General features: G+C 40.1%; 2 protein-coding genes across 2 annotated transcripts; both read left to right on the forward strand.

The window, feature by feature from the left end:
- The first annotated feature begins 2,453 nt into the window (after positions 1 to 2,453).
- On the forward strand, positions 2,454 to 4,878 carry LOC132612948 (uncharacterized). Its single transcript, XM_060327017.1, has 6 exons — positions 2,454 to 3,014; positions 3,098 to 3,671; positions 3,940 to 4,091; positions 4,185 to 4,320; positions 4,366 to 4,449; positions 4,790 to 4,878. The coding sequence occupies exons 1-6, from the start codon at positions 2,454 to 2,456 to the stop codon at positions 4,876 to 4,878; spliced, it is 1,596 nt and encodes a 531-aa protein (XP_060183000.1).
- Positions 4,879 to 19,474: 14,596 nt separating this feature from the next.
- Positions 19,475 to 20,130, forward strand: LOC132612949 (uncharacterized). Its single transcript, XM_060327018.1, has 2 exons — positions 19,475 to 19,723; positions 19,822 to 20,130. The coding sequence occupies exons 1-2, from the start codon at positions 19,475 to 19,477 to the stop codon at positions 20,128 to 20,130; spliced, it is 558 nt and encodes a 185-aa protein (XP_060183001.1).
- Positions 20,131 to 21,458: the final 1,328 nt, after the last annotated feature.

Here is a 21,458-nt window from a genome sequence, read left to right on the forward strand (position 1 = left end):
CGACAATATGGGAGAAACACTCTTTCGCTCTCTTCTCTCTCCTCCCACACTCTTCCGCTCTTTTCTCTCTCCTTAAAGTTCATGCAAACCCTAATACTACAAACCCTAACTTAGCCGTAACATGGCCATTCCGGCCACTGGTCAGCGGCGGCTGACCAGACGTTCCCTCTAACCTCTTCAATCATATTTCCACCTCTACCTCAATCCAACCTACCCCCTTCATCTTCATCTCAACCAAACCCTAATTCTTCAAACCCTAACATCAACCCTTCTAAATACCCTACTTCTTCAAAAAGCTTTGCCAATGCATTAACGGGTAGAGAGGAAGTCTGTACAGCAATAAAGCAACAATGTGAGCCTATACCTAGGAAGTATCTAACGTATATTGATGTTATTCCAATGGTGAAGTGGACCGAGGCTGAAATCAAAAGAATGGAGATATTGGAAGACCTTCAACATGCAGTAATAGGCAAATTTTATCATGGATGGCCTGAGTTGGAAGAACTACGCAACATTATACCATCACAATGTGGTTTAAAAGGTGACTGTAAGGTTGGTTTATTTAGGCCAGCACATGTATTGATCAGATGCTCACTGATGGAAGATTTTATCAATCTTACGTCCAAAGGAGTATATTATTTGAAGGCTAAAGATGGTTTTACTTATCAGATGAGGCCCCTTATTTATGATTCTAAGTTCAAAGTGGATGAAAAAACATCTCAGGCAATGGTGTGGATTTCTTTTCCAAACTTATTACCTACTTTCTTTGTCAAAGAATCTTTGTTTACTATGGCTTCTGCTGTTGGAAAGCCTTTACAGTTGGACTTGGCAACCATAAACAAGACTCGACCTAGTTGTGCTAGATTCAAGGTCCAGGTTGATCTTCTTGCTGAATTACCTCAGTTTCTGATGTTGGAAATAGAGGATGAGGATACAAAGGACATCAGGAAGATGAAAGTCAAAATTCAATATGATTTCTTACCAAAATATTGTACTGAATGTAAGATTCAAGGCCATTGTAGAGATGAGTGTAGAATCCTTCATCCTGAATTGAAGAAAACAGCAGATGTTGAGGTTACAGGCTCAGACAAATGGGTGAAGGATACAAGAAATCAAGAGGCACAAACTGTTCAGGATAAAGGCAAGCATAAGGCACGTAGATGGTATCATGGCAGAAATTATCATATAGTGAAGTTTTTCCCAAAAATTAACACTTCTGATAAGGTGAATGAAAGCAAAGTTGAGAATGCTGATGCAAAGAATAATGCTGATTCAGAAGTACAAGTGATGGTGCAAAACAAATTTGATGTTTTAAACACTGTGGAGGAAGGTGAGATACCAAGTACAAGTACATCCACAGCTGAGGGGGAGAATTCTAATGCAAATGGCAACAAGGATGGTCAAAGTAATAAGGTGGAGACTAGGCTGAATAATGCAGATATGGAACAAGCAAATGTGGATAACACTACTCAAGTTTCCACACAAGGTCAGCAAATTGATCAGGAAGTTATGCTAGGCATTACTCAGGAAAAAGAAATTCATAGCTCATGGGCTGATAAGGTGGAGGAAAATGAATTGTATACAGGAGAAAGGCAACATGAAGATGGAGAACAAGGTAATACTGATGAAGACTCTAATAAAAAGGACAGTGTGGAAGAATCATATCCTTGTGGCGCCAATACAGCAGAAAAGGGAACAAGTTTGAGGCAAGTAGAGATTCTAGACAAAGAGGAGGTGCAAAAACAAGATGTTCATCCAGATCATGATGAACATGTGGCTGTTGATGATACAAGATTAGGTGGAGTAAAAGAGGCTACAGAGGGTTCTCCTTCAGTGATAATTCATAATCCTGTGCAAAGAGAAGGAAAAGTACAGGAAAATGTGCAATCAATAGAGGCAACAGTAGTAGATGCCACAAGTGATAAGATAAAGGAGCAGATATATGTGGAGCAAGATGCAGATCCACCAGATCATTCTTCCTCAGAAAAGGCAATGATGATTTCACATACTAAGCATCAAAAAGTGACATTTTGTAGAAAGTCTTCCACAGTCAAAGAACTACATGACCTGATCTCTCATAATATAGATGTATTGGAAGTAGATGAGGATGTCAGAGAACTCCATAAAGAAGACAAGGAGGAGAATATTAAGCAAAATAAGGAAAACATTCTTAAACAGGCTGATATATCTCCTAATAGCAAGTCTAACAATAAGGGTCAGAAGAAAGGCAAGAAGAATGCTATTGACAAGCAAATTCCACTCAGGGTGGTACCAAAGAGGAATGCTACTAAATCTAATGTTAAATGATGTTAAAGTCATTCATTTGGAACATTAGGTCAGTAAAGACACAAAAAGCCTTTCATAGGTTACAAATGTTAAACAAACATCACAAATTCTTTTTGATTGCTCTCATGGAACCATTTCAACATATCAGGACAATAAACCATTATAGGATGAGGTTGGGCATGTGCTTAGCTAATGCCAACTGTAATGGTAAAATCTGGTACTTTGTGGCTGATAATATAGATGTAGAAGTTCTGATCGATTCCCCTCAGCAGATTACTTTGAAGCTGTTTTTACAAGATTTGAATCAGCATCTTATTACTACTTTAGTATATGCTAAATGTAGTGCTTCTGAAAGGCTAGAGTTGTGGGAGGATATCTATCATCTTTCCAATACCTTATCTTGTTCCTGGTTAATAGGAGGAGACTTCAGTGTGGTTATGAATGATGAAGAAAAGATAGGGGGTAATCCTATTCAACCTCAGGATATAGAAGACTTTGCTTTTTGCATAAACTCCTGTGATCTTGAAGAGGTAAACTTTAAGGGTAGTCCTTTCACTTGGTGGAATGGAAGAGCAGATGAAGCATGTATTTTTGAGAGATTGGATAGGATGTTGGTGAATTCACTGCTTCTGGACAACTTTGGAAATATTGAAGTGGAACATCTTGTAAGAACAGGATCAGATCATGCTCCACTTCTATGTACCTATGGTGATAAGCATCAGAATCAGGTCAGACCTTTTCAATTTCTATAATTTTGGATAGAACATGCATCTTTCCTGGATACAGTCATGCTGAATTGGTCACTTGGGAGCATGAGGATCCTTTCATAAACTTCAAAAGCAAGATGAAAAAGCTGAAAGGAGTGTTATCCAAATGGAGCAGGGAAGTGTTTGGTGATATATTCAAGCAGCTGATCATAAGGGAGGAAATAGTGAGATTAAAGGAACAGTTGTTTGAAGAAAATCCAAGCCAAGTAAATAGAATGGCTTTGCAGAGGGCTCAGGCTGAGACTAAGAGATATTTGCATTATGAAGAAGAGTACTGGAGACAAAAATCAGGCCTGGATTGGTTTGTAGATGGAGATAAAAATACTAGATTTTTCCATAATCTAGTAAAGGGAAGAAGGAAGAAACCGCAGATCAAAAGAATTCAAAATTCATATGGTTCATGGATTGAGGATGATGACCAAATGGCAGATGAGGCTGTGCACTTTTACTCTCAACAATTTTCACAAGAAGAGTTAATTGGAGATGAAAATTTGTTGTCACTCATTCCTGTTTTGATTGATCAAAATAGAAATGATCTACTGTGTCAAATGCCTAGTGTTGATGAAATCAAAAAAGTTATTGTCAACCTTAGTGGATCAAGTGCTAGTGGACCTGATGGTTTTCCTGGAATTTTCTATTAGACATGTTGGGACATTATTAGCTTGGATGTATACAAGATGGTGGTGTCTTTCTTTCAGGGTCATACTCTTCCAAAGTCAGTTACTCACCCAAATCTTGTTCTACTACCAAAGAAGGAGTTTCGTTCAAAGTTTCTCAGACTTAAGGCCTATAAGTTTAAGTAATTTTATCAACAAAGTGATGTCAAGAGTGTTTCATGATAGATTGTAAGCTGTGCTACCTCAGTTGATATCTATTAATCAAGCAGGTTTTGTACAAGGGAGAAGCATGATTGAGAATGTGCTATTGGCACAAGAAATAGTGACACACATCAGAAAAAGGGGCAAACCAGCAAATGTAGTTATCAAATTGGACATGGCAAAAGCCTATGATAGAGTATCTTGGTCAAATTTGATAAAGGTACTCAGCAGAATGGGATTTGCTAGTCAATTCATTGACATGATTTGGAGGTTGATTTCAAATAACTGGTATTCCATCCTTTTCAATGGTCAGGCCAAAGGATTTTTCCATTCAACCAAGGGTGTCAAACAAGGTGATCCACTTTCACATGCACTGTTCATCTTATCAGCAGAGGTGTTATCAAGAGCTCTAAATGCAGAATTTGACAATGTTGAGTATGTGGGCTATGGCATGCCTAAATGGAGTCAAAATATCAATCACATGGCTTATGCAGATGATACTATAATATTTGCATCTGCAAAAGGGGAGTCATTGAAGAGAATTATGAAGATACTGCAGGATTATGAGGCAATTTCAGGTCAGCTGATCAATAAAGGCAAGAGTGCCTCTTATATGCATAACAAGATTTCTGGTGCACTGTCTCAGTAGGTGGAGCAGATTACAGGCTTTAAAAGGGATAAATTTCCATTAAAATACTTGGGATGCCCTATATTTCATTCAAGGAGGAAAAGGGTATATTACAATGACCTTATCTAGAAGGTGAAAAACAAGCTGCAAAATTGGAAAGGAAAATTGCTCTCTTTTAGTGGAAAAACAGTTCTTATCAATAGTGTGCTTTAGAGTATTCCAATATACATGATGTTAGCTGTTGTTCCCACAAAATATACCATTAATGAGCTTCATAAAATCTTTGGAAGGTTTTACTGGAGTACTAAGGAAGAAGGTAAAAGCAGGCATTGGTCCTCTTGGGACAAGGTTTGTTTACCAAAAGAAGAAGGCGGATTAGGATTCAGATCTCTAGATGATGTGTCTAAGGCCCTTTTTGCAAAATTATGGTGGAGATTTAGAACATCAAATACATTATGGTCAGCCTTCATGTGAAATAAATATTGCAAGAAGAAGAAGCCTACAGAAGTGCAGTGGAAAGGTGGGTCACAAGTGTGGAAAAGAATGATAGAAGCAAGGGATCGGGTGGATCAACAGATATGGTGGGAACCTAGAAATGGAGCATGTGATATATGGGAAGATAATTGGACTAAACTTGGTTCACGCAAACAGGTAATACCACTAGATTTTCAGATTGACACCAGCATTGAAGAAGTATCACACTTTATGAATGCAGAAGGTTGGGATGTACAGAAATTGCATAACAAACTGCCAAGTAATGTGTGTGATCATATCCTACAAGAGTTGAGTATAGTGGAGCATTCAGAGGAGAAAGATAAAGCCTGGTGGATGGCTAGTACTACAGGAGATTTCACTGTATGGAGTGCTTGGAATTTGCTCAGGAAAAAGGCTCAAACATCAGCTCACTTTTCAAAATTGTGGTTCAAAGGAGTTCCATTCAAAATATCATTCTTCCTTTGGAGATTGTGGAAGTTCAAAATACCAGTGGATGATGTACTAAAGAGAATGAATATCAGCATTGTATCTAGATGTAGATGCTGTCTGAACCCTCATCAGGAGGAGACAGTTCAACATCTATTCCTAATAGGTGAATTTGCAGCAGAAATTTGGCAATATTACAATGCTGCTGTAGGGATAATTGTTCCAAGGATTCAGATTCATCAGACCATAGTGCAATGGTGGTATATGCAAGGTCCTACAAAACTCAAGTCAGTTATGCAGGCTGCACCAGCATTCATATGCTGGCAATTATGGAAGAGAAGAAATACTATCATGCATGGGGGTAAGATGAATAAAATAAAGGTGATAAACAGGATCAACTATAGTCTACAACAACTGGTGAAGACATTATATCCTTGTCTGAGAAATATTCCACATGATTGGCCTCACATGGTGAAATATTTGGAGGATTACTGGCCTAGAATAGGATATAAGATGGTGCAATGGAAGTTTCCTAATACTGGCTGGTTCAAGTGCAATACAGATGGGGCCTCTAGGGGTAATCCAGGGTTGAGTTCAGCTGTTTCTGCATTAGAGATGAGGTTGGAAACCTGATATTTACTGGGGCAAGAAGAATATCTGATACAACTAACATCACAGCAGAATCTGTAGCTATATTGGATGGAATTGAGTTCTGTATTAAAAATGATCTGGTGCCTGTAATGATTGAATCAGATTCTGTCCATGATAAACATTATTCAAGGAATATGGGAGATTCCATGGAAGATCAGTATGGAAGTTAGTAAGATCAACTTTTGGAGGAACAAGGGACAAGTGCAGTTTTCTCATATCCTTAGGGAAGGCAATGCACTTGCTGATTTTTTAACTAACCTGGTTTTTTATTTTGCAGGTACAGTTCATTTTCATTCATTTGCTGAGTTGCCAACAGGTGCAAAGAAGATTCTCAATAGTGATAAGATGATGATGCCTAATTTCAGAAGCAAGATCTACAGAAATAGAGAACCAGACTGATCATATGCATCTGATCTCTGTATACATGCCAACAAGTGATGACACAAGATTCAGTTTCACAAGGAAGTAAAGGTTCATGATAACAGCTTCATCTGATTGTTGTAGTCCCGGTTGGATGACTAAGGTTATCCTTGTTAGTGTGTGGTATTAACAGAAATGTTCATCTTACTAACAGGATCTCCTTAGTTACCTAATCCAGCTCCAAACATTCAACATAACCTCATGTGTAAGATTGATCAGGGATATTGGACAGCAAAGGACAGCAACTATGAGGAGCTTCATACCACACTTCTTCTTGAAAGATTTTCAGTGAGATTAGATACCATAGCACCTGGTGAGAGCTTGAGGTGACTGATAATGGCATCAATCCAAAGAATGAGTGTTCTTGTTTGCAGTTTCTTCATTGTTACACTTGGCTGTTCAAACAAGGCTTAGACTTTATTTTCATTTCCTAGGATAGAGTAGTATAGCTTTTTTTCATCTTTCTTTCATTTTGTTCTATAAATATCTTTGTTTATTTTTAATAAAATCCAACAGCATCAGGCTGATTGGTTTTGCTTAAAACAAAAAAGGTATTTGACAGTATCAAGAGATACTTATCCAACCCACCAGTCTTGGTACCACTAAGGCCCGGGAGTCCGCTGCTGCTATACTTATCGGTTGCTGAAAAGGCCTTTGGTTGCGTATTAGGGAAACACGATGAAGAAGGAAAAAAGGAGCGTGCCATCTACTACCTGGGCAAGAATTTCACAGCCTGTGAGGCGAGATACACACTAGTGGACAAAACCTTCTAACTTGGGTGGCTCAGAAATTGAGGCAATACTTGTCTTCATACACCACTCATCTCATATCCAAAATGGATCCGTTGAGGCACATATTCCACCAACCCATTCCCATCGGGAAGTTGGCCAAATGGCAAATGCTATTTGTCACAACCCAAACTGATGAGTCATGACGAGTGCCTGACCTCTATCAACTAGACACCCTTATACTCGTACCTCGATCATACTGAACAACAGGGTGGCCTATAAATGGCTAAACTGAACTATAATGACCCTGTAATGACAACATCATGAACTCTACATTAAGAACTCACAACCACCTATATACATATATACTGAAAATAACAGTGCAAGCCGACTAGGCCGCCACATATGATGTATAACAAAATAAGAGCCGACAAGGCCTCATAACATCCCAACTATATACAACTGTCTGCAGACCTCTAATGGAGTACAAAGCGTTAGAAAGGATGGGACAGGGCCCCGTCATGTATATATATATATATATATATATATATATATCACAAATAGCATACAAAAAATAGACTGCAGCTCCGAACCAAGTGGAGCGCACTGACTACTGCTGGGTGGAAGTCCTACTGAGCTGGACCGCCTACCTGTCTACCTAAACTTGCGGGCATGAACGCCGCCCCCCGAGCAACAGGGGAGTCAGTACGAATAATGTACCGAGTAGGTAAGGCATACGAACACCATATACATGAGAATCATGAAGGATATTTGAAATATGAGAGCTAATCCAAATATCTGAAAATATATGTGTACTCTGTATAACTGAAAGTGCCTCTGTGGCGTATGGTATGCATGCTTCTTTTCAAAATCATATACATATATCATAGTATAAATGCTAGTGCCGTGGAACGTACATCCCGATCCATATATCATGTCATCCTGCGTGCGGGGTAATCTCATAATTTGCCCTCTGTAGTGGTGTGCACATCTGCGTGCCTTCCCGGCTGACTATAGCGCTGCGCAGTGTAAGAAAATAGTTGTACATATATGTAAATGCATCAAAGACTCGTAAAAGAATTCCCTAAACTCCTCAGGGTAACATAAGATGCTAGTATATCAATATAATCGATCTCTGGAAGCTATAGATATGGAACATATGAAATCAAGGATACAATGAATCCTATACTATCTAGGAATATAGTCTTTGGAACTCGCTCGTTTACTTCTTTCGTTCGTATCATAAGGATCATGCCAAAATGAAAGAAAGGGACAACCTTAACATGCCTTATCCGCTCAAGCTAACTATGCTTATGTCCTGGGCTTGACGAATCTACACACAAGACCAAGTATGCCATCTATTAGTCTAGAACGCTTATATTCCAACCTTTAAATTAGTCTATAACTTGACAAAATTCGAACATCATCTCCTCTGTAAACTTAACAATCCCTCAAATTCCAATTCAACCCGAACATCAACAACAACAACAATACCAATAGCTACATATCAAAATATAATCAATTCCTTCCCAAAACATCTCCCAAATCAGCCCCTGAACTCAATTAAACTCAATTAACTTACCGCTTTCATAACTATGTTTTCTTCACTTTAAATTACTAAAACTCTTGGTAATCAACTCAATAACAAAGATAAGAATCATATACATGCCTTGAAGGAACTAGAACTCCAACCATAAAACTTCAAATCCAACTCTTAAGCTCAACAACTGCAATACAACCCCAGGAACAACTTTCTCTTCACTAGCTCGGTTTCACGAGGCTTGGATCTTGCCAAAACATCAATAATAGGATGGGACAGGTTGGGAGGAATATATTAGGGTTTGCATCTGGTTGGGGGAGTATAAAATGAAGAGTAAAATGTGATTTGGCTATATATATAAGTGGAACAAAAGTTCCTGCGCCTCCGAGTCGACGAGCAGGGTTGACGGCTAGTTAACACGTCGACTTGCGCCGTCGTTCTGCCACCCAAGATTCAGGGGCCTCGGCATATTGACAGCGTGAAATGACGCCACGTCCTGGTTCCCTGAGTTGCTTCGATTCACATTGATTTGATTCGTTTAACTTCAAATTCTATCGTATTGTAAGGAACATATACTTGTACTTCGGTATACGCAAGCTAGGGCACTTAATATCTCAAAAACTCGGGTACAAATCTCTGTACTAAGGATATACACAACTAGGAATCCGTAGACTTTCTTACAACGAAAACGAGAGGCATAAAATTATTCCCCCCTCAGAAACATTCGTCCTCGAATGTTCATACAAGTCATGAGTTATAAAAATTTCGGCAGAGTCTCCTCTGTAACTATACCAATCCAACTTGTACACAGTAACCCAAAATAATGCCACACAGGGCCATATGCTAAAATATGCCACATTATGGCCTCACACGATCAATCACAATAGCTATAAATAAATCCAATACCTGGGGATGATGATGTCTCAAACTGGGCCTCTTGCGACAACAGAAACATGTGCGGGTACTTCGTCTTCATCTCCTCTTCAGCTTCCCAAGTCATTTCCTCGACATCGTTATTTCTCCAGAGCACTTTAACAGAAGCCATATCCTTAGTTCGCAGCCGATGGACTTGTCAATCTAATATAGCCACATGGGTTTCCTCATATGATAACTGCTCAGTCACCTGGATATCATCTACTGGTACAACTCTCGAGGGATCTCCTATGCACTAACGGAGCATGGACACATGGAATACTGGATGTACAGACTCTAGATCAGAAGGTAGCTCTAACTCATATGCTACCTTACCTACTGTACGAATGATTCTATATGGCCCAATATATCGAGGGGTTAACTTACCCTTCTTGCCAAATCTCATCGCTCCTTTCATAGGTGAGATCTTGAAGAGACCTAATCGCCTACCTCAAATTCTAACTTACGTCACCGATTATCTACATAGGATTTCTGTTGACTCCGTGCCACGAGTAACCTTTCTTGAATCACTTTCACTTTGTCAACCGCTTGTTGTATTAAGTCTAGGCCTACTGACTGATTTTCTCCAACATCAAACCATCCTATGGGTGACCTACATCTCCGTCAATATAAAGCTTCATAAGGAGCCATCCGAATACTGGAGTGGTAACTGTTGTTATACGCAATCTCAATAAGAGGCAAGTGATCATCCCAGCTACCTTAGAAATCAATCACATAAGCCCTCAGTATATCCTTCAACGTATGTATAGTACGCTCAGCTTACCCATCTGTCTGTGGGTGAAATGCAGTACTAAGACTCACCTGAGTCCCCAATCCGTTCTGGAACGATCTCCAGAAGTTGGCTGTGAACTGCGTTCCTCTATCTGAAACAATAGATGTTGGAACCCCATAAAGTCGTACAATCTCTCTAAGGTAGAGCTTCGCATAATCTTCAGCTGAATAAGTAGTTTTGACAGGTAGGAAGTGGGATGACTTTGTAAGTCTGTCGACTATAACCCATATTGAATCATACTTATTCTGAGTACGGGGCAAACCTGTAATGAAGTCCATATTAATTACCTCCCACTTCCATGCCAGAATTTTAATAGCCTGTAATAAACTTCGAGGCTTCTGGTACTCTATCTTAACTTGTTGGCAATTTGGACACTGAGCGACAAACTCCGCTATGTCCCTCTTCATACCATCCCACCAATACACTTGCTTGATATTATGGTACATTTTTGTTGTGCCCGGATGGATAGTATAGCGAGAATAATGAGTTTCCCCATACCCTGCTGATGAAGCCCTGTAACATTAGGAACGCATAATCTATCTCGATACCTGAGTACTCTATCTCTTGTAATTACGAAGGGTGTCTTTTCCTTCTGAGGAGACGTATCTCTGTAATAAACTAAAATAGGATCCTCGTACTGACGCTCCTTTATCTCAGCTACCAAATATGACATCGCAGTATTCTGGATAGTAACTCTTGTATCACTTGACTCTACCAATTGAACTCCAAGACTGGCTAGCTGACAAACTTCACAGACTATCTCTCTTTTCTCTAGCTGCACATGTGATAAACTACCCATGGACTTACGACTAAGAGCATCGGCTACTACATTGGCCTTCCCAGGGTGGTACAGAATATCAACATCATAATCTTTTAGCAACTCTAGCCATCGCCTTTGACGTAAGTTCAAGTCTTTCTGCTTAAAGATGTACTGGAGGCTCTTATGGTCGGTAATAATATCAACATAGACACCATATGGATAGTGCCTCCACATTTTCAAAGCATGGATCACTGCAGCCGACTCAAGATCATGGGTTGGATAATTCTTCTCATGCTTCCTCAGCTGTCTAGAGGCATAAGCAACAACTTTACTATGTTGCATTAATATATAGCCCAATCAAATACCTGAAGCATCACAATATATCACATAGCCACCTGTTCCCTTTGGAAAAGTCAAGACGGGTGCTGAGGTCAACTTGTCCTTTAATATCTGAAAACTCCCGCTCACATGCATCTGTCCACTGAAACTTAGCTGATTTTTGAGTCAACTTGGTTAGTGGAGCTGAAGGAGAAGAAAATCCCTCGATGAACCGCCTATAATATCCTACTAGACCCAAGAAACTACGTATCTCTATTGGTGTCGTGGGTCTTGGCCAGTCCCTTACAGCCTCGGTCTTCTGATTATCCACTCCAATGCCTTCATCTGAAATAATGTGACCAAGAAAAGCCACAGAATTCAGCCAGAACTCACATTTAGAAAATTTCGCATATAACTCTCTATCTCAAAGAACTCTCAGTACTGCACGTAGATGATCTGCATGTTTAGCTTCTGACAGTGAATAAACTAGAATATCATCTATAAATACAATTACGAACAGATCTAGGAAGGGTCTGAATACACGATTCATCAAGTCCATGAATACAGATGGAGCATTAGTTAACATGAATGACATAACACGAAACTCATAGTGCCCATATCTAGTCCTGAATGTCGTCTTCAGAATGTCTTCCTCCTTCACCCTAACCTGATAATACCCCGATCTCAGGTCTATCTTCGAAAAATATTTGGCACACTACAGCCGATCAAATAAATCATCAATCCTCGGAAGCGGATACATATTCTTTATAGTCACTTTATTCAATTGCCTATAATCAATACACATTCGCAAGGAGCCATCCTTCTTTCTTACAAATAATACTGGCGCTCCCTACGGCGATGTACTGGGTCTAATGAAGCCTTTCTCAAGTATACCCCTCAATTGTTCCTTTAATTCTTTCAATTCTGCAGGTGCCATTCTATAAGGAGGAATGGATATTGGCTGAATATCTGGTAATAGATCTTTCATGACCCAACCAGAGGGCCATAACAGGTACCCGAAGCTAGCCTACCAAGCACCACCTAGCATACTTCTTCCCATCTATCTCAGTGGACTATATGTCTAACTCTCAATTAACACCATATGAACGAATGTAAATTCTCAAGTAAAACTCATCGTAAGACAACCTTCAACTGCACCTCACCTACATACATACGTACAATCCCACAAGGTTACAAAAATGATATACAAAATATACATTAGTGACGCCATGAAACTTCTAGCTATCCACATATGTCTACGAGCCTCTATCTGGAGTATTGGAAATCATAAGGACGGGATAAGACCCCGCCATGCCCAATATATACACAAAAGAAGTATACCACTAGACTGTGACTCCAAAGTAGTGGAGTGCTCCTGTATCTTCGTTGACAAAGATCCTAGGGGTCTGGATCGCCTCCCTGTCTACCTGTGGGCATGAACGCAGCGTCCACAAAAGAAAGGGCGTCATTACGAATAATGTATTGAGTATTTAAGGAATGAATAATAACATAATAAAGAGATAAAGAAACATGAGATGCAGAGATAACCTGTACATATGATTGCCTCTTAAGACGGATACCATGCATGATCACTTTTACTTTAAAACATGATAAACATATATATATATATATATATATATATATATATATATATATATATATATATATATATAAACTGTACGGTGTAATCATCATTAGCTCAATAATCTCCAATTTTCATTATGAAACAACCATCATCGCTATACCTCACCTTGAAGGAACGAGTAACATAAGGTGAGATCAACAACAATGAGCGAAATCCAGAAAATCATGAAATAAGCTCAATAATCTCATAATGGCATCGCAACCATAAGATTTGTAATCTTTAGAATTTGATCATCATTATTATCATTGCCATCATAGGAAACATCTATCCATATCCTCATAAGGATTTAAAAAAAATCATAAGCTTCTAGCTCTTTGGGGAAATAAGGGTGATATGAATGGCACATATAAAAATATAATAAAGGAATCATGCCTTTTGAAAGAAGGAGTAGCTTTACATACCTTCACGTCTTCTTAACGACTAAGCGCTTCCCTCCAAAGTTCGCAACTCTACATTCAAGAGGATTCGTACTAAGTTAGGTTATTGCAAACATGCTTAAGTTCAAGCTAGGGCAACTAAAGGCTAACGGAATTTGGGCAACATTTCCCCTATTTTATCAACTTCCACTATTTATAAAACAGCTCCCAAACAATATTAACAACATCCATAATATCATAATCTAGTAATTACATTCAATTCAATCTCAAGTTCAACCAAAATCCCCTTTTCAAGCTCACAGCATAGTCATCTTCTTCACTATCACACTTCTGCTTTTTCCACTTTAATTCTTTCCCTTTCGAGGGGTCACTAAACCATTACATCAATCTAACCATATAACTAAGATGAAATACATACCTTATGGTAAAGGAACCTCACCTTGCTCAACTCCCTTCAAGACCAAGTTCACTCCAACCTTGAAAGAAATCAAGAACAATCACTTTCCTTGGATTATCCTTGGGTGTTAATGTTGATTCTCTCTTTGGATGATATGGAAGGATGTGAAGTGTTAGGGAACCTTAAAGAATTTCTTAGAAGTCTCTAGAGAGGTGGATAAATAAGTAGGAAAACTTGGAAATAAACTTAGGGTTGTTTAGGATTTAAAAAGGTGGCAACTCCACACCCACGCACCGTCTTGCGATGGAGATGCGACATCGCATGGTGGAGATACGGCCGCATCTCCCCTCCTATACTTAGGGAGGAGACTGGGTAGTGAGGGCTTGTTCTGTCCATATGCGGTCCAACATACTGAGTATGCGACCACATATGGCCCTATTTTGTCCGGTTCCGCGAAAATGCGTTCTTTTTTATTCGTTTGACCTCCAATCCTTATGGAACTTTCTTGGCACTGGTATAAAACTTCATTAACCATCCAAGGAGCTCTATATCTCTTCCTTAAAGTGATTCTAAGTAATGCATAGCTCAAATGATACGAAATTTCCCAAAATATGGCTCAACCTTAGCTTTCTCCGACAAACTTACTTCTTTTGCCTCAAATGCCTTTGGAATCTTAAGGTATACTCTTAGAATTATCAATTATCTTTCTTAAACTTATAGGGACTTCATGTACACCCTAGAATTACATTAGTCTATTCGTCATACGAATAATATGAGATTTCCAAGGTGTGACAAGATCGATAGTAAAATCAATCTCCGGCTCCGGCGGAATGCCTGGAAGTTCATCTGGAAACACCTCTGGGAATTCACTAACCACAGGAACAGACTAAAGGGTCGGTGACTCTGCTTGCATATTCTGAACTCGAACCAAATAATAAATATACCTTTTTTTGATCATCTTACTTGCCTTAAGGTAGGAAATAAACCTACCCCTCGGCGAAACAGCATTACCCTTCCACTTTAAAGCTGGCTCGTCTGGAAACTGGAACCGAACCACCTTTGTTCTACAATCAGCATTAGCATAGCAGGAAGCCAACCAATCCATACCCATAATAACATCAAAATCGAAACTCAATCAAGTCTGCTATGGTATGATGATTATAAACTATAACTCCAAAACCTCGATATATTCGCCTAGCTATGACTGGGTCACCAACTGGCATAGACACCTTAAAAGGTTTAATCGACTCAGGCTCTATCCTAAATTTACCAGCAACAAATGGAGTAACATATGGCAAAGTAGATCCTGGGTCAATTAGTGTGTATACATCATCAGAGAAAACTAATAATATACTTGTAACAACATCAGGAGACGGCTCACAATCCTGTCGATCGGCTAATGCATAGATGCGGTTCTGAGGACCGCTTGAGCTAGATGCTCAATCCCTTCCTCTACCACGTCCGGCTGGTGTCTGAGAACCTTGCCTTGATGGGTGTATAGATAAAGAAGAACCAGCTGCGGACCCTGTGGGATGAACTATACCTACACTACCTCTCAGCGGACACTCCCTCATCACATGACCTGGCTGGCCACAAGTATAACAAGCATCTGACCCCAATCGACACTGTTCAGCGTACAGTCTACCACCCTAGGCACACCGTGAAAAAGGTGGTCTCATCTGGCCTAACTCCAGTCTATAATGAGAACCCAAAGCTCTGGAACTCTGACCCACTCTGGAATAAAAAGACCGGTCAAATCTCTGACCTGAAAATTACGGAGGTGCACTCGCCGCTGAATGGGATGGATATCGGAAATACTGTTGTCTCTGTCATCTTCTAAACCCTTCAACAATATCTAAAGATCTAGCCCTCTTGCCATGGCCTCGGTCACGCTCACGCTCTGTCCTCCGCTGACGCTTACGGTCCTCCAAATTCTGTACATATGCCTATATGTGAGAAATATCTATACCTGGCTGTAACGCAGCTGTCGTACACTCATCAATAAGATGTGGCCCTAAACCGATCACAAAATGATGAACTCGATCCTTCATCTTGGCCACCACAACTGGGGCATATCTAGCCAATGAATCAAAGGGCACACTGTACTCTCGAACACTCATGTCGCCATGATGAATAAGCAAGAACCTATGTGCTCGGGCCCGTCGAACCTCTGGCGGTAAATAATGGCGAATAAAGGCCTCTGAAAACTCCTGCCATACTGCTGGAGGGGCATCCTCTCCCCTATATAACTCCCAAGTCTGGTACCACTGCACCGCAACATCACGAAGTCTATAAGAAGCCAACTCCATGGACTCAACCTCAATAGCATGCATGACCCTCAAAGTCCTCTACATGCTATCGATAAAATCCTGAGGATCTATATTCTGTCTCAAACCCGAGAACTCTAGGGGATCCCAACCAAGAAAATCCTTGACCCTTGCACTGATAGCTCAGTCTGCCTGATCAACACCAACTCCCTCACTCGGTGCATTTGGCTGAGGGACTGGAGGCAGTAGGGTAGGTGCTAGAGCTGGGGCTGGCTCCCCTCTAAGCTCTTTTGGTACAGGCGGGGTATGCAAAGTCTAAGATGGTGTCTCATTCTGAGACTCGCCCCGAGCTTTGGTAATCCATGGAGTACGACTAATAGCCTCTCCAGTCACTGTCTTGCCCTTTTGGGCAACTGTAGCTTTCTTCGGAGGCGTCACTGAAATCATAACAAGTTATTAGAAGGTGAAATCTTACTACACGGCTCTATCGCACGATCTAAGATAGAAAGAATGACAACATCCTAAATGCCCTGCAGCCTCCTGTCTATAAGTGTAGTGCACAACACCCATAAACATGATTCTACTGGACACGGTCTGTAGACAACCCTAGGACAGAACTGCTCTGATACCACTTCTGTCACGACCTAAACCGATGAGTCATGACGAGTGCCTGACCTCTCTTAACCAAACACCCTTATACTCGTACCTGGATCTCACTGAACAATGGGGTGGCTTATAAATGGCTTAACTGAACTATACTGACCCTGTAAGGACAACATCATGAACTCTGCATCGAGAACTCACAACCACCTATATACATATATGTTGAAAATAACAGTGCAAGCCGACAAGGCCGCCACATATGCTGTAAATAAAATAAGAGCCGACAAGGCTACATGATATCCTAACTATATACAACTGTCTGCAGACCTCTAATGGAGTACAAATCTGTAGCAAAGACGAGACAGGGCCCCCTCATGCCCATATATACATATCAAAAATAGCATACCAAAAATAGACTGCAGCTCCTAAACAAGTGGAGCGCACTGACTACTGCTGGGTGAAAGTCCTACTGAGCTGGACCGCCTGTCTGTCTACCTAAACCTGTGGGCATGAACACAGCCCCCCGAGCAATAGGGGAGTCAGTACAAATAATGTACCGAGTATGTAAGGAATAAGAACAACATATACATAAGAATCACGAAGGACATCTGAAACATGAGAGCTAATCAAAATATCTAAAAACATTTGTGTACTCTGTCTAATTGAAAGTGCCTCTGCGGCGTATGGTATACATGCTTCTTTTCAAAATCATATACATATATCATAGTATAACTACTAGTGTGCTGTGGAACATACAGCCCGATCCATATATATTGTCATCCCGCGGTTGGGGTAATCTCATAATTTGCCCACTGCAGTGGTGTGCACATCTACGTGCCTGCCTGACCGACTATATTGCGGTGCGGTGTAAGAAAATAGTTGTACATAGATGTAAATGCATGAAAGACTCGTAAAAGAATGCCCTGAACTTCTCAGGGTAACATAAGATGCTAGTATGTCAATATAATCGATCTCTGGAAGCTATAGATATGGAACATATGAAATCAAGGATACAATGAATCGTATACTATCTAGGAATAGAGTCTTTAGAACTCGCTCATTTACTTCTTTCGTTCGTATCATAAGGATCATTCCAAAATGAAAGAAAGGGACAGCCTTAACATACCTTATCCGGTCAAGCTAACTATGCTTATGTATCGGGCTTGACGAATCTACACATAAGACTAAGTATGCCAACTATTAGTCTAGAACGCTTATATTCCAACCTTTAAATTAGTCTATAACTTAACAAAACTCGGACATCATCTCCTCTGTAAACTTAACAATCCCTCAAATTCCAATTCAACCCGAACATCAACAACAACAACAATACCAATATCTACATATAAAAATATAATCAATTCCTTCCCAAAACATCTCCCAAATCTGCCCCTGAACTCAATTAAACTCAATTAACTTGCCGCTTTCATAACTATGTTTTCTTCACTTTAAATTACTAAAACTCTTGGTAATCAACTCAATAACAAAGATAAGAATCATATACATGCCTTGAAGGAACTATAACTCCAACAATCAAACTTCAAATCCAACTCTTAAGCTCAACAACTTCAACAGAACCCTAGGAACAACTTTCTCTTCACTAGCTCGGGTTCACGAGGCTCGGATCATGCTAAAATTTCACTAATATGATGGGAAAGGTTGGGAGGAATATATTAGGAATTTCATCTAGTTGGTGGATTATAAAACGAAGAGGAAAATGTGATTTGGCTATATATATAAGTGGAACAAAAGTTCCAGCGCCTCCGTGTCGACGACTCGTCAACACGTCGATAACTATCGACTTGCGCCGTCGTTCTGCCACCAAAGATTCAAGGGCCTCGGCATGTTGACAGCGTGGAAGGACGCCACGTTGACAGGACATCCCTTTGCACTGTCAAAGTGGACTGGTTCCTGGTTTCCTAATTTTCTCCGATTCGCGTTGATTCGATTCATTTAACTTCTAATCCTATCCTTTTGTAAGGAACATATACTTGTACTTTGGTATACGCGAGGTAGGATACGAGGCCTGCATCCTAGGTCTCAGAATGGCACTGGATATGGACATCAGTGAATTATTTGTCATTGGAGATTTCGACCTGCTGATTCATCAAGTACAAGGCGAATGGGCCACCAAGAATGAAAAGATCTTACCATACGTGAACTTGGCGCAAAGATTGTGCAAGAAATTCAGAAAGATCAAATTTTGACATACGCCAAGGGCTCAAAATGAATTTAACGATGCCCTGGCCACAATAGCATCAATAATCCAACATCCTGAAAGCAGTCATATCAACCTGCTAAGGATAAGTCTGAAAAAAAAAGCATGCCCACTATTGCCATGTGAAGGCCGAGCCAGATGGAAAGCCATGGTATAATGATATCAAAATGTATATGGAAAGATGGGAATATCCTGAAAGTATTACAAATGGACAAAAGAAGACGATCCGAAGAATGGAAAATGGTTTCTTCTTAAACAAGGAAGTGTTATATAAACGGACACCGGATTTGGGTCTACTTAAATGTGTAGATGTCGGCGAATCCTCCAAACTCCTAGAAGAAGTACATGCTAGGACATGTGGGCCCCATAAAAATGGATTCGTGCTAGCAAAGAAGATTCTACGAGCAGGATACTATTGAATGACCATGGAAAGCGATTGCTGCAAATATATGAAAAAATGCCATCAATGCCAAATCCACGGTGATCTAATCAAGGTCCCTCCAAGTGAGCTTAATGCTATGAGCTTACCATTGCCTTTCATTGCTTGGGGTATGGATGTTATTGGACCCATTGAACCCGCAGCTTCAAATGGCCATCAGTTCATTTTAGTTGCTATTGCCTACTTCACCAAATGGGTGGAAGCAACGTCTCACATATCAGTAACTAAGAAAATGGTAACAGACTTCGTGCGAAACCACATCATATGCAGATTCGGTGTACCCGAGTCTATCATAACAAACAATGGAGCTAATCTGAATAGCCATTGATGAAGGTTATCTGTGAGCAATTCAACATCACCCATCGAAACTCGACAGCCTACCGGCCACAAATGATCGGAGCCGTTGAAGCAGCCAACAAAAATATCAAGAGGATAATGAGGAAAATGACAGACAATCATAAAGGTTGGCACGAGCAGTTGCCTTATGCCTTATTGGGATACTGTACTACGGCCAGAACATCAACAGGAGCAACTCCATACTTGCTGGTCTATGGAACTGAAGCAGTCATGCTTGCTGAAGTTGAGATACCTTCCCTGAGAATCATTCAGGAAGAAGAATTAAATAATGCTAAGTGGGTCTGAGCTCGATATGAACAATTGGCTCTAATTGACGAGAGAAGGATGGTAGCCATATGTCACGGTCAATTGTACCGGCAAATGATGGCAAGAGCTTTCAATAAGCGAGTCAGAACCAGACTTTTTCAATTTGGGCAGATGGTGCTCAAAAGGATTTTTCCACATCAAGATGAATACAAAGGGAAGTTTGTTCCCAACTGGAAGGGTCCTTATATGGTCCGCAAAGTACTCTCCGGAGGAGCAGTAGTATTGGCAGAAATGGACGAACGAGAGGGGCCGAAGCCAATCAACTCAGATGCAATTAAGCGCTGCTATGCATGAAGAAGGAGTTTCTCAGTTTGTAATAGTACTCTTTGCTTGTAATTGTTATTCTGTTTTTCTTGTATTAGTTATTTCTTTTTTGCTTGTAATCACTTTATAATAGATAGGCAAAACAAAACATCTTTGTAATATGAACTACGCAATGACCTGATTTCCCCGTAGTAGGATACGTAAGCAGTCCGTTTGGGACCCGATCGCTTTATTAGTAAAAACCAAAAGTCCATTATTTTTATTCTGAACAACGTTCGACCTGAATTCCTGCTGCGACAGGATACGAAGGCGCTCTTTGAGCTCGGTCGTACCAAAAGAAAAACCAATAAATCCCTAGGAAACCTCATAAATAAGACCTCACAAAGGAGCAAGGATGGTTGCATGCCCAACTGGGATAGAATTTTTTAGAAGATCTCAAAAATTCACGTTGGCAGTCTACTACAAAGAGTCAGCTAAACCTAAAGTTTCAAACTGGGTCAAATTTTTTTATAAAAGCTCTCAAAATTCCTCATTTACTCATTACTAAACTGGGGCAGAAATGTTGAGGAGACTTCAAAATTTCTTAAAAGATTCGGCATGAGAATTCATCGATCAAAATTTAAACTGGGCCAGAATTTTTTAGAAAAGGTCTCAAAAATTCCGCGTGAGGAAGTGAAGAACCCCAGTCACGGATGAAGGGAGCTCCCTCATTCAAAGCACATGTCATGACAATTAATCTTACTGCTTTCAAAATAATGCATTTATTTTCCTACACATAGATACTTCTATGGTAACTTTGCCAAATGATTTTCTGCGTAGTGAAAATAAATTTATCTTTCGAATACCGGAGCCGAAGGGGTTTTCGGGTCCAGAAAGCCGAAGATGCGATAGCGCCAGCGACACGAATCAACTTTAAATAGAAAAAAACTAATTCGTTTTTATGCAGGTCCCAGGACGTTGGAAGACAATCCTTTTTCTAACTTTTCTTTATGTGCAGGAAGCAGTTCGCCAAAGAAGGTCAAGACTGCTGCTGAGATCAGGTT

The sequence above is a fragment of the Lycium barbarum genome, chromosome 10 (assembly GCF_019175385.1).
Source record: "Lycium barbarum isolate Lr01 chromosome 10, ASM1917538v2, whole genome shotgun sequence".
Taxonomy (NCBI): Eukaryota; Viridiplantae; Streptophyta; class Magnoliopsida; order Solanales; family Solanaceae; genus Lycium; species Lycium barbarum.